Here is a 14,628-nt window from a genome sequence, read left to right as displayed (position 1 = left end):
ATGGTGACATTGTCTATGGGGATGCTGCAGCCTTCATGATGGTGACATTGTCTATGGGGATGCTGCAGCCTTCATGATGGTGACATTGTCTATGGGAATGATGATGATGGTGACATTGTCTATGGGGATGCTGCAGCCTTCATGATGGTCACATTGTCTATGGGGATGCTGCAGCCTTCATGATGGTCACATTGTCTATGGGGATGCTGCAGCCTTTATGATGGTGACATTGTCTATGGGGATGCTGCAGCCTTCATGATGGTGACATTGTCTATGGGAATGATGATGATGGTGACATTGTCTATGGGAATGATGATGATGGTGACATTGTCTATGGGAATGATGATGATGGTGACATTGTCTATGGGGATGCTGCAGCCTTCATGATGGTGACATTGTCTATGGGGATGCTGCAGCCTTCATGATGGTGACATTGTCTATGGGGATGCTGCAGCCTTCATTATGGTGACATTGTCTATGGGGATGCTGCAGCCTTCATGGTGGTGACATTGTCTATGGGGATGCTGCAGCCTTCATGATGGTGACATTGTCTATGGGGATGCTGCAGCCTTCATGATGGTGACATTGTCTATGGGGATGCTGCAGCCTTCATGATGGTGACATTGTCTATGGGAATGATGATGATGGTGACATTGTCTATGGGGATGCTGCAGCCTTCATGATGGTGACATTGTCTATGGGGATGCTGCAGCCTTCATGATGGTGACATTGTCTATGGGGATGCTGCAGCCTTCATGATGGTGACATTGTCTATGGGGATGCTGCAGCCTTCATGATGGTCACATTGTCTATGGGGATGCTGCAGCCTTCATCATGGTGACATTGTCTATGGGGATGCTGCAGCCTTTATGATGGTGACATTGTCTATGGGGATGCTGCAGCCTTCATGGTGGTGACATTGTCTATGGGGATGCTGCAGCCTTCATGATGGTCACATTGTCTATGGGATTGCTGCAGCCTTCATGATGGTCACATTGTCTATGGGGATGCTGCAGCCTTCATGATGGTGACATTGTCTATGGGAATATGCTGCAGCCTTCATCATGGTGACATTGTCTATGGGAATATGCTGCAGCCTTCATGATGGTGACATTGTCTATGGGGATGCTGCAGCCTTCATGATGGTGACATTGTCTATGGGGATGCTGCAGCCTTCATGATGGTGACATTGTCTATGGGAATGATGATGATGGTGACATTGTCTATGGGAATGATGATGATGGTGACATTGTCTATGGGGATGCTGCAGCCTTCATGATGGTCACATTGTCTATGGGGATGCTGCAGCCTTCATGATGGTGACATTGTCTATGGGGGGATGCTGCAGCCTTCATGATGGTGACATTGTCTATGGGGATGCTGCAGCCTTCATGATGGTCACATTGTCTATGGGGATGCTGCAGCCTTCATGATGGTGACATTGTCTATGGGGATGCTGCAGCCTTCATGATGGTCACATTGTCTATGGGGGGATGCTGCAGCCTTCATCATGGTGACATTGTCTATGGGGATGCTGCAGCCTTCATGATGGTGACATTGTCTATGGGGATGCTGCAGCCTTCATGATGGTCACATTGTCTATGGGGATGCTGCAGCCTTCATGATGGTGACATTGTCTATGGGGATGCTGCAGCCTTCATGATGGTCACATTGTCTATGGGGGGATGCTGCAGCCTTCATGGTGGTCACATTGTCTATGGGGATGCTGCAGCCTTCATGATGGTGACATTGTCTATGGGGATGCTGCAGCCTTCATGGTGGTGACATTGTCTATGGGGATGCTGCAGCCTTCATCATGGTGACATTGTCTATGGGGATGCTGCAGCCTTCATCATGGTGACATTGTCTATGGGGATGCTGCAGCCTTTATGATGGTGACATTGTCTATGGGGATGCTGCAGCCTTTATGATGGTGACATTGTCTATGGGGATGCTGCAGCCTTCATGATGGTGACATTGTCTATGGGGATGCTGCAGCCTTTATGATGGTGACATTGTCTATGGGGATGCTGCAGCCTTCATGGTGGTGACATTGTCTATGGGGATGCTGCAGCCTTCATGATGGTCACATTGTCTATGGGGATGCTGCAGCCTTCATGATGGTGACATTGTCTATGGGAATATGCTGCAGCCTTCATGATGGTGACATTGTCTATGGGGATGCTGCAGCCTTCATGATGGTCACATTGTCTATGGGGATGCTGCAGCCTTCATGATGGTGACATTGTCTATGGGAATGCTGCAGCCTTCATAATGGGAGCTATTCTTTGACACTCACTGGGCATTTTATGACACGACAAAAAAAAAGTCCTACGGCAATGTCAGAAAAACTAGAGGGTGGAAAAAAAGAGTAAGCACTCTTAAGCCCTGTAGATCACTGTTTCCAAACCAGTGGTTTGGAACTCGATTTTGGGGTCGGGGACACATTTTTATGGGTCGCAAGTAAAAAAAAAAAAAAATTATCCCCAAAAAAGTTAATAAAATACTTGTATATTGGCCATTTTCAGAGATACACCAAATGTCTCTTTTGGGTCTCAAGCTAAAAGGTGTGGGAACCACTGCTGTAGATCAGCTATTTTGGCTATAAACAAAAATCTAAATGTTTACCTATAATGTCCCTTTATAGAGACACCAGCTTGAAAGTGCCTATAATGACCATAATCTTTGCAGACAGGAAAACGTGACTATAATGTGAGTGGATTGAGATGCACTCAGCACTGATCTAAATCAGTTTAATCTGCAAAAAAGTTCAGAAAATGTGCATAAAATGATTGAATTTGAGGTTGAATGCAAACGCTGGATGTTCACCATCCCCTGGTGATGATTATTACTATCAGGTTCAACTTGTTTCTACTACAGACAAGAAGAGCCTGAGGTACAGTACAGTACAGTACAGTACAGTACAGTACAGTACAGTACAGTACAGTACAGTACAGTACAGTACAGTACCACAGAGTATAGCGTTCTCTGAGCATTCTGTGTACAGTAGCTAAGGCCTTGTTGTACACCCTGGCCAAGTAGCGTGGCAGCTGCCTCTAGCTTATCCACTCAAGTCAACCCAAGGCAGCATTAGTACTAGTCCCAACGTATATAATCCTTTGTCAGTTGTATAGTATAATAATTATGCCCATAGTTGTCTCCACCAGGCCGAAGGCATGGGGGGAGAGTATGTTTTGCACTCCGTCCGTCCGTCCGTGTGTCCGTGAGCAGGTAATCTCCGGCACCGTTAACCCGGTCGATGCCAAATTTTGCCCACACACTCCCTGGATGCCAACGATGAACCTCTGCCCCAAGATTTCCAGAACGGCCTGTTATAGCGCCACCAGGAGGCCGCTTTGTGCAAAACATTTTTTTTGCACAGTACACCTATAGATTTTGTCCAAACATCGCGCAAATTGGTACACAGTCTCTCTAGAGCCATTCAACGAAACAGGTCTTTCAGATTTTTTTACTTTTGTTGCCCTTTTATCCAACCACCAGATGAAGGCAAGCTGCAATGTCCTACATTCCTATCCTGGTGGAGACCTGTGCCCAGAAGGGCACTTTTTCTAGTTTTGCCTTATCTTTCATTGGCTACACAGTGTATGATAAATAAAGTGCTACCTTTTCAACACGCCACAACAATGTATTCTAACTCAATGTTCATTGTGGCATTACAGACAAAGTTATAGATGTGCATGATGTTATTCATGCATAATGAATTGAATGACGATTAGTTAGGCTACTTTGTGGTGATTTGTGTGTGATCAATGACTAAAGGCTGCATAGTGTACTGTACATGTACTGTACGCAGTAGACCGTTAATAGTAAACACATGAAACCTTGCATCCTCTGCAGCAAGGAAGAACGTTTTACAAAGACTACATCAGATCATCATGTCCCTTAATTAATTGTCTACAATATGGTCATGGATCTGTTTGAAACAGAGATTGCAAGCAGTATTGCCCGATTTTGCGAGAGAAACTAGCAACCAGGTCTATAAAAACAAGCCCAAAATAAGCAACTAGGGCAGGCCAGTTGAACGTTATTGTAATGTTACAAAGAGAGGTACAGTCCTGTTTGACTCTGAGAGGACGCAAGTGGAAACATCAGTCACTCCTGTAAAATAATAAAATACAATGCAGACCAGTCCAGTGCTCCAGTATCTCCTGAAGTGGCCAGGTGTTATTCCCCGTTATTGTAATGTTGTTTTATAGCTGTGCTTCACAAAGGACCCCCAAATTAAGATGTATTCGGCCATGCAAATTGTGTGCATAAGTTGCACATAAATGTCTCATTGGACCTCCTAATACAATACATTGTTTTCTGAAACCAAAACGTGTTGAAAATGAGCAATTGCTATAAACCCCTAGCTGATGAGCACATGAGCTTAATTATGTGTACTGAAACTATGCTAAAACGGCATCATCCCTATTAAATAGATTTTGATTCAATGCAATATATATATATATATTTTATCCTGCTATAAGAAAACTGTTTGTCTGGAAGCACGTTTTCTCCTCAGTTCCATAGGCCAGATGGACAGTGGGTGGAAATAGTGGGCATATTATGCATATATTGGTTTATGTATTCAAAAGTATTTGGTCTTGCCTTGAAAGATTCTGCACGCCACATGAAAGGAAGTTTCAGGAGTTTTATAAGAGGGCTGATCAAATGGAATTGGAAAATTACTCCCAGTTCCTCACGTGTACAGTGAACACCCATGGGATTAGTCATTTATAGACTAGCTTTGCATTATGTGATAATGCTGTGATAATGCATTATGTGATAATGCTGTGATAATGCATTATGTGATAATGCTGTGATAATGCATTATGTGATAATGCATTATGTGATAATGCATTATGTGATAATGCTGTGATAATGCTGTGATAATGCATTATGTGATAATGCTGTGATAATGCATTATGTGATAATGCTGTGATAATGCATTATGTGATAATGCATTATGTGATAATGCTGTGATAATGCATTATGTGATAATGCTGTGATAATGCATTATGTGATAATGCTGTGATAATGCATTATGTGATAATGCTGTGATAATGCATTATGTGATAATGCTGTGATAATGCATTATGTGATAATGCTGTGATAATGCATTATGTGATAATGCTGTGATAATGCATTATGTGATAATGCTGTGATAATGCATTATGTGATAATGCTGTGATAATGCATTATGTGATAATGCATTATGTGATAATGCATTATGTGATAATGCTGTGATAATGCATTATGTGATAATGCTGTGATAATGCATTATGTGATAATGCTGTGATAATGCATTATGTGATAATGCTGTGATAATGCATTATGTGATAATGCTGTGCTGATGGCATTTTTTCCTTCATAATTGTGCCGGAATAGTCATTTGAGCAGCAGTAATGTTACAGATGTTACCAAATGGACCCATTTGTACACTCTCAGAGTGACAGACCCGTAAGGGTTCATTTGGTTCCCTAAATATCAATCATTTAGCTGGCAACCAAATGGCTCCCATTTGTACACTCTCAGGCCCCTTTTCCACCGGTTGGTTCCCAGTGGGAACCGGTTCAGTTCTTTTCCACCGGTTGGTTCCCAGTGGGAACCGGTTCAGTTCTTTTCCACCGGTTGGTTCCCAGTTCTTTTTGGTTCTTAGTCCATGAGCCAGAGCTCCAAAATTGAAACGATAATTATGAATTGAGTGGAGCAAAACCATACCTATATTAGATTGTTATCACCATGAAACTTCCCCAATTGAGTACTTACACGAAGACAATGATTTATTGTATTAGAAATTTTACATTTTTTAATATGCAAATGAGGCATTATGTAGGAAAATATGCAAAATAATCGAAAATATGAAAAAGCTACTACTGTGGAAGGGTTATCATGTATTTATTTACTTGTATTGATCCTATAAACAATTTAATATAGTGTATAGTTCGTCCACAAATGTTGGACCTCTGGCTCATGGACTAAAAACCAAAAAGAACTGAACCGGTTCCCACTGGGAACAAACCGGTGGAAAATAACTGAACCGGTTCCCACTGGGAACCAACCGGTGGAAAAGAACTGAACCGGTTCCCACTGGGAACCAACCGGTGGAAAAGAACTGAACCGGTTCCCACTGGGAACCAAGCGGTGGAAAAGGGGTCACAGAGTGACAGACCTATAAGGGTCCATTTGGTTCCATAAATCACTAGCCTGCCCTGGACCCCAACGTTGCCACTACACAGCACGGCCGTTGTACTCACTCTGTAATCACTGGCGGTGACGTAGAAGATGGGCTGGAAGGCCAGCCAGATGATGCAGGTGGTGTACATGGTGAAGCCGATGAACTTGGCCTCGTTGAAGTTCTCGGGACACTTGCGGGTCTTGAAGGCGTATACGGTGCAGAGGACGATGAGGACGCAGTTGTAGGCGAGCGACAGCAGCATGCTGGAGTCCTTGCTGTTGCACTTGAGCGTCACCACGTCCCTCCGCTCGGGGTTCACCTCCTTGCGGACCCCCGGCGTCTCCACCAGGAGCCACGCCATGGTCACCAAGAGCTGGCAGCAGATCAGAGCCGTGCAGATGGCCACCTGGAGCGGGTTAGGGTTAGGGTTAGGGTTAGATCAGAGCCGTGCAGATGGCCACCTGGAGCAGTGTCGGGATAGTATAAGTAACTCAGTATATTTACGGTTACTCGTGAACTGTACTCATCCACTGACTTGACCCACTTTTAGAGCTGAGGCCGATCCTACTCATTTAGAAGGCTCTGCCTTCTAAAAGAGTAGTGTGAGAACTACTGAATGTTCAAAAAAAGTATAATTCTTAGGTACCTTTACTGAACTTGAGTATTTCCAGAGCGTGTTGGAAAAGTACGTTATTTACTTGAGTGCAATTATTATTATTTTTTTTAAGATATTTTTTGCGGCTTACGCCTTTTATTGATTTTTGAAGGGACAGACAGTAGGCTGACAGGAAACGGGAGAGAGATGGGGGGATGACATGCAGTAAAGGCCGTGTCGGGTCCGGGAGTCGAACCCGCGGCACACTGCGACTGGATTACCAGTCCGGTGCCCAGACCGTTACGCTACGGCCTGGGCCACTTGAGTGCAATTTTGAGGTACTTTTACTTTACTATGACTATGTACAGTACACGACTGTGGGGGTGACTGTGGCTCAGGAGGTAGAGCAGGTCGTCCAATGATCCATGGGTCGGCGGTTCAAATCCCGGCTCCTCCTCCTGTCTACATGTCGAAGTGTCCTTGAGCAAAGACACTGAACCCCTAATTGCTCCCGATGTGCTGGTTGGTGCCTTGCATGGCTTCCGCTGCCATCGGTGTATGAATGTGTGTGTGTGAATGGGTGAATGTAATGCACATGTATGTGCGCTATATAAATGCACCATTTACACTAGATACTGTACTATATACTTCAACTCCAATACATCTCACAGGCAAATGTTGTACTTTTTTACTCAACTACTACTTTAGTTACTTACTAGTTACTTTGTATTATTACAACATATTGCATCCAATCAATTAAGCCAATTTATCAAAAAAATAGCAGATCTATTTTCGTGAGATCAAATAAAAAATGTGAAATGAGATATTCTCTATAACGAGTATTTCACTTTTAGTATAGGCCTACCTAAAGGACCACTTCACCACTTTTCAACTTCACTTCATATAATTGGTCCTCGCTATTTTTTTTAATGATAAAACACCACCATTGTTTTCCTGACTCAGTCTGTGTCTTATAGGAGGGCAGCGGGCAGTTCAGAAACCCGTCCACCAGTGACATCATCATTATGGCAGATTTTGTTTTAACAAGATTTTTTTCAAAAAGTATTTCGATTTTTATTATGGTGAGAATGATAGCTTCCATTATCACATTGCAACCTTTCAGGAATAGAAAGCCTGCAGTTTCTATTAGCTTTGATTCCACATCGATGAAAATTAGAATGGTGGCATTTTATCAGTTTCCGTGCTTTGAATGGATTACTCCAGGTTAATGTCGCTGCCATATCAGAGATACGCGACTTTGTTTTATGTGTTTAATCCGCCGCAATGTAATAATTAAAAAGAAAATCCGTCTTCGCCGCGGAGAAAGAGAGTAGGTGCATCTGTTTTGATGAGGAAACGGAAATCGTCACATGCTGTGGGCTGCTAGGGCTTCTGGGAAATTGAGGCCAATGTAAACGAATGGGGTTTAACGCCTCATGGAGGAGGGTCCTGTGCTGCGTCTTCCGGGTGTACCAAGATGGCGGGTGGTCCAGCCGTTCATAACAAACGGTGGAAGCTTTTTTTGCTCGATTTTCGCGGATTAAAAGCCCAAATAATTCAGCGTATGCTCTAAAGGTAATACAACAATCTCGGCAGTGAAGGGGGGTTGATTAAAAGTCTGATAAATCGTTTTCCGCAGTCAAACTGTTAACATTAGTGAGGACCAATTATATGAAGGTAAGTTAAAAAGTGGTGAAGTGGTCCTTTAAAGTACATATGACGCCAATACTTTTGTACTTTTCCTTAAGTAACACGTAAAATAATAAAATACAATGCAGTCCAGTCCAGTGCTCCAGTATCTCCTGAAGTGCCCAGGTGTTATTCCCCGTTATTGTAATGTTGTTTTATAGCTGTGCTTCACAAAGGACCCCCAAATTAAGATGTATTCGGCCATGCAAATTGTGTGCATAAGTTGCACATAAATGTCTCATTGGACCTCCTAATACAATACATTGTTTTCTGAAACCAAAACGTGTTGAAAATGAGCAATTGCTATAAACCCCTAGCTGCAGCACATGTACTGAAACTATGCTAAAACGGCATCATCCCTATTAAATAGATTTTGATTCAATGCAATATATATATATATATTTCTTATCCTGCTATAAGAAAACTGTTTGTCTGGAAGCACGTTTTCTCCTCAGTTCCATAGCCCAGATGGACAGTGGGTGGAAATAGTGGGCATATTATGCATATATTGGTTTATGTATTCAAAAGTATTTGGTCTTGCCTTGAAAGATTCTGCAAGCCACATGAAAGGAAGTTTCAGGAGTTTTATAAGAGGGCTGATCAAATAGCCCATTCTGTACGGGAACCCCTTTTGGTGTTTTAAACATCATGTTATGCTTTATCTATTGAAAAATAGCAGATCTACAAGCTCATAGCGCGCCACCGAGTGGCGCGCTATGAGCTTGTAGGTCTGCTATTTTTGAAAAAATCGTGAAAATGTGGTGCAAATCCTGACAGAAAACGGTCAGGATTTAGAAGACATTTTATAAATTTCGACGTCAGGCCTAAATGGAATAGAATGTGAAAATGACTCCCAGTTGGTAACAGAGTCTATGGTAACAGAGTCTATGGTAACAGAGTCTATGGTAACAGAGTTTTCTAAGAGGGCTGATCAAACAGAATTCCAAAATGACTCCCAGTTGGTAACAGAGCTGTGATTGAGTTGCACCTGGGATCCCGGGCTGATGAAGCGCGGCCGCTGGGCGCCGTCCTTCACGCCGCTGAAGATGCGAGCGATCCGATTGGTCTTGGTGAGCAGCGCCGAGTAGCACACGGCGAAGGAGCCGCCCAGGCCGAGGCGCCGCAGCGTGCACACCGCCGTGGACGGCTTCAGGATGTAGACGAACGTCATGCTGTAGCACAGCAGCACGCCCAGCAGCAGGATGTAGGAGAGCTCGCGGCCGCTGGCCTGAAATTCACAATCACAATTCAACACTTTAAGCTGACCTGAGATCAGATTCATAACGAGGTTTCCACTGGACACACACACACTGGTCTGATTAACCCATTCTGACCTGAGATCAGATTCTAAAAAATGTCAGTCGTTCTTCGATTTTTTTCAAAAATAGCAGACCTACAAGCTCGTAGCGCGCCACTCGGTGGCGCGCTATGAGCTTGTAGATCTGCTATTTTTCAATAGCTAAAGCATAACATGATGCTATAACACCAAAATGGGTTCCCGTTCAGAATGGATTAAAGAGGTTTAGGCGTTTAGCGGACACTCTAATCCAGTGACTTACACACGTTGCGAGATCCGAATAAGCAGAGCAAAGCGCTGTCCATATTCCTTTCCGACGTCCAAACTTTTATCCGGAATGGGAGGTGATACAAAAACTACAAATTGGCATCATTCTGAACTTGGGATGAGCTGTCTCAGAAGCTTTTCATTTTAATTCGTGCACCTCCAGATGTCTAACTATAGTTTGTAAACTGTAAGGGCCGATTCATACTCCTATTTTACAGCTGTTTCGGCGCTGTAGTGCCGAAATGATTTCGGCTCGTCAGAAATTTTCAGTAGCACCGAAGAGCCGACTTTAGGACGGTACCCGCCCCCCCGAACCTCAAATGACGTCAAATTGTAGGCTCTACAGAGCCGAACCGACTTTTATTCGAACAACACCATCTAAAATTCATGAGATAGCAGTGCCTAGATTTGCATAGTAATCTAGCATTATGAGGAGAGTGACATGAGGAGGTGGTGAGGTGGAGAGGTGAGTGACAGGGGGGGGTCTAAAGAGATGACTATGGAGGAAAAGTCAGAGTGTGTCTGCTGTTCTGACCTTCACCACGGGCGTGTCGTTGTTCTTGAAGAACACGGCGATGACGGCGAGCGTGCACAGGATCCCCAGACAGGAGATGGTGACCGGCCCCACGGCCCACGCGTCCTCCCAGCGGATGTACTCCTCGGGCAGGTCGTAGCAGTCCGTCAGGTCGGCCAGCGGCCACTGGCCGTAGCCACAGTCAGCGCAGGTGAACTCGTCCTACAAAGGTAGCGTTGTCACAATCAGACAGACATCAGACATCACCCATTTGCAATAATTGGTCCTCACTAATACTAATAATAATAATAATAAACTTTATTTATATAGCACCTTTCATACATAAATGTAGCTCAAAGTGCTTTACAGAGCAGAAAAAATAATAAAAACAAAAGCAAAACAAAACGGCATTAAAACAGGCATGCAGTTTAAAACAATAGGACAATAACGCAGTGTCAAATCAGGAGAAGGCAGTGGTACAAAGATAAGAACAGATAAAATAAGGCAACGACATTAAAAAACAAGCAGTAATACAATACAGTGAGGACGTGAATAACAAAAAATAAAAGATCACTTAAAAGCAATGTTGTAGAAGTGGGTCTTGAGCTGAGCTTTAAAAATGTCTACAGAGGCTGCCTGACGAAGGTACAGTGGGAGCTTGTTCCATGCCGTCGGCCCGTAGAAGCAGAAAGCTGCTCCCCTGTATTTTTTAGTTACCTGCAGAGCTTAGTGTATATAGGCCTACCTGCAGATCTTAGTGTATATAGGCCTACCTGCAGATCTTATTGTAGGCCTACCTGCAGATCTTAGTGTATATAGGCCTACCTGCAGATCTTATTGTAGGCCTACCTGCAGATCTTATTGTAGGCCTACCTGCAGAGCTTAGTGTATATAGGCCTACCTGCAGATCTTAGTGTATATAGGCCTACCTGCAGAGCTTATTGTAGGCCTACCTGCAGATCTTATTGTAGGCCTACCTGCAGAGCTTAGTGTATATAGGCCTACCTGCAGATCTTAGTGTATATAGGCCTACCTGCAGGTACCTGCAGAGCTTATTGTATATAGGCCTACCTGCAGAGCTTAGTGTATATAGGCCTACCTGCAGATCTTAGTGTATATAGGCCTACCTGCAGAGCTTATTGTAGGCCTACCTGCAGATCTTATTGTAGGCCTACCTGCAGAGCTTATTGTAGGCCTACCTGCAGAGCTTAGTGTATATAGGCCTACCTGCAGATCTTAGTGTATATAGGCCTACCTGCAGATCTTAGTGTATATAGGCCTACCTGCAGAGCTTAGTATATATAGGCCTACCTGCAGAGCTTAGTGTATGTAGGCCTACCTGCAGAGCTTATTGTAGGCCTACCTGCAGAGCTTAGTGTATATAGGCCTACCTGCAGAGCTTAGTGTATGTAGGCCTACCTGCAGAGCTTATTGTAGGCCTACCTGCAGAGCTTATTGTATATAGGCCTACCTGCAGAGCTTATTGTAGGCCTACCTGCAGAGCTTAGTGTATATAGGCCTACCTGCAGAGCTTATTGTAGGCCTACCTGCAGAGCTTAGTGTATATAGGCCTACCTGCAGAGCTTAGTGTATGTAGGCCTACCTGCAGAGCTTATTGTAGGCCTACCTGCAGAGCTTATTGTATATAGGCCTACCTGCAGAGCTTATTGTAGGCCTACCTGCAGGTACTGGAACGGCTGGCAGGGGATGCAGATCCAGCAGCACACGTCTCCGGGCTGCATGCTCTTGATCTCGTTCTTCCTGCAGGGGTCGCTGCACTGCGAGGTGGGCGGCTGCAGCTCGGGCCAGAGCACCAGGCCGGGGTCCAGGGTGAGGTTCTGGGCCCAGTAGCCCACCTTCTTGTACACGTACCGGCCGTCCTCTTTGTGGTAGTGGAAGATGTTGTAGCGACCGATGCTGTCGCCGTGGGCGTCGAAGCGGACCATGTCGTCTGTGTCGCCGGGTCTGAACGGAGCTGGGACCAAGCAAGAGGGCAACGTTGACAGAAGCAGCATCGAGATAAAAACAACTATTGATGTCCTCCTGGCTGCTACTGTTCGTCGTACAATAAATAGTGTAAATAGCAGATCTACAAGCTCACAAAGTGTCATGTGATTATGTGATGCACAGCTGGCCCAATATATGTTTGCTTTCATTTCTCGTCTCACCTTCAAACTTGGTCTTCAGGATGAACTCCTTGTAGAACCTCTTCCCGTTGCCCGGCTTCATGGCGTCACAGACCCCGGAGGCGTTGGAGCACACGGCCTGCCTCATGTTGTGCAGGCCGTACGCCATGGCGTACACCGCGTTCACCACGAACATGATCTTAGACTCCTGCTCAAAGACGCCGTCCCGCAGGCTGTGGTCACTGCAGCCATGCTCCTCCAGACTGCAAGGAAAGGCACATTTGGAAGTTAAACACCTTACAATTTACAATGTAGGCATTTAGCAGACGCTCTTAATCCAGAGCGACTTACATTAAGCAAGAACAAAAAAGCATGGCAATACATCACATAAAAGCATTTATCATGAAACATGCGTAAGCTAAGAAAGTAACAGTGGAATATCTATATAATGAAACTATACATATAAACTATACATATTTACTACTATGCTATACATTATGTACTATGGCGTGCTATGACTATATACAATACAATTATAGTGCTGTCTACATAACATGCTATAAGTCTGTATCAGATGCTATCTACGTCTACAGAAATGCTATCTAAGGGGGTATAGGGTAAGTGCTATGGGCCATGATGGAGTCTGAAAAGGTGGGTTTTCAGGCTACGGCGGAAGATTGATGAGTGATGCTGCAGTTCTGACTGCAACGGGAAGTGCATTCCACAGTTTTGGAGCCAGAAGGGAGAAGAGTTTACCTTAACAGGAAAACGTATTCCGGAGGCAAAGCAAAAAAACCAAGGAAAACACCACATAATAGGAGTAGGACCTTTTGAACACGATTAAAACAAAAAGAAGTAAAATAACAACAACAACAAAAAGGATTTTTTAACCCATTCTGACCGGGCACCCATTTTGGTGTCAGCATCATGTTATGCTTTAGCTATTGAAAAATAGCAGATCTACAAGCTCATATCGCGCCACCGAGTGGCGCGATACGAGCTTGTAGGTCTGCTATTTTTTGAAAAATCGAAGAGCGACTGACATTTTTAGAATCTGATCTCAGGTCAGAATGGGTTGATCAGACCAGTGTGTATCCGGCAGAAACCTCGTTATGGATCTGATCTCAGGTCAGAATGGGTTAAAAAGCGTTTTGCAGCAGACAGACCTGCAGCCAAAGCGGTGCTCCCAGAACTCCTTGAACCAGGGGTTCCTGGTGTTGGTGACGGGGTTGAGCTTGGTGAAGTAGTCCTGGAACTCCCTGATGGGATACGAGGCCAGCTCGATGGTGAAGGCCCCGTTGGCCGCCGTCTCGCTGCCCTTCACCATGCTCTCCTGCGCCCCCCAGCCGTCGCTCGCCACCCAGGTGAAGGTGACGTTCATGCGCGTGGCGGCCACCAGGAGCTCGCGCGCGTCCTCGCTGCGCGTGAACAGGATGACCACCTTGGCGTTGGACTTCTGCTGCAGCGAGCGGATCACGTTCTCATATCCCTGCCGGTTCATGGACCGGCTCACCTGGAAATATATACAGACATTATTTAACCCCATTCTGACCTGAGATCAGATTCATAACGAGTTTTCCACTGGGACACACACACAGGTCTGATGAACCCATTCTGACCTGAGATCAGATTCTAAAAAAATGTCAGTCGTTCTTCGATTTTTCAAAAAATAGCAGATCTACAAGCTCGTATCGCGCCACTCGGTGGCGCGATATGAGTTTGTAGATCTGCTATTTTTCAATAGCTAAAGCATAACATGATGCCGACACCAAAATGGGTTCCCGTTCAGAATGGGTTAAACTTTTTGCCCATGTTTTCCCCTCAATAGATTAATTCCACAGCGTTAAGAATGTGCATGTTGTTTAGACTAGATGCTAGGTTCTCTGTTTACCTGAGGTGCCAGGGGGCCTATAGCGTTAAGAATGTGCATGTTGTTTAGACTAGATGCTAGGTTCTCTG

At 44.6% G+C, this 14,628-nt stretch overlaps 1 protein-coding gene across 8 annotated transcripts in view; it reads right to left on the bottom strand.

Moving 5' to 3' along the window:
- grm2b (glutamate receptor, metabotropic 2b) overlaps positions 1 to 14,628 on the bottom strand; it is a gene marked incomplete at its 3' end in the record, with an annotated part of 67,552 nt that overhangs the window by 15,976 nt on the left and 36,948 nt on the right. For all 8 annotated transcript variants that reach the window (XM_083770897.1, XM_083770898.1, XM_083770900.1 and 5 more), the window contains 6 exons: positions 13,836 to 14,182; positions 12,712 to 12,932; positions 12,223 to 12,518; positions 10,565 to 10,765; positions 9,454 to 9,693; positions 6,261 to 6,587 (listed from right to left, as the gene is read on the bottom strand). In XM_083770897.1, the coding sequence (XP_083627023.1) occupies positions 6,261 to 6,587; positions 9,454 to 9,693; positions 10,565 to 10,765; positions 12,223 to 12,518; positions 12,712 to 12,932; positions 13,836 to 14,182 (1,632 nt within the window). The remainder of the gene's footprint in view (positions 1 to 6,260; positions 6,588 to 9,453; positions 9,694 to 10,564; positions 10,766 to 12,222; positions 12,519 to 12,711; positions 12,933 to 13,835; positions 14,183 to 14,628) is intronic.

The sequence above is a fragment of the Protomyctophum parallelum genome (assembly GCF_964188405.1).
Source record: "Protomyctophum parallelum genome assembly, chromosome: 8".
Lineage (NCBI taxonomy): Eukaryota > Metazoa > Chordata > Actinopteri > Myctophiformes > Myctophidae > Protomyctophum > Protomyctophum parallelum.
This window is presented reverse-complemented; position numbering and strand designations above follow the sequence as displayed.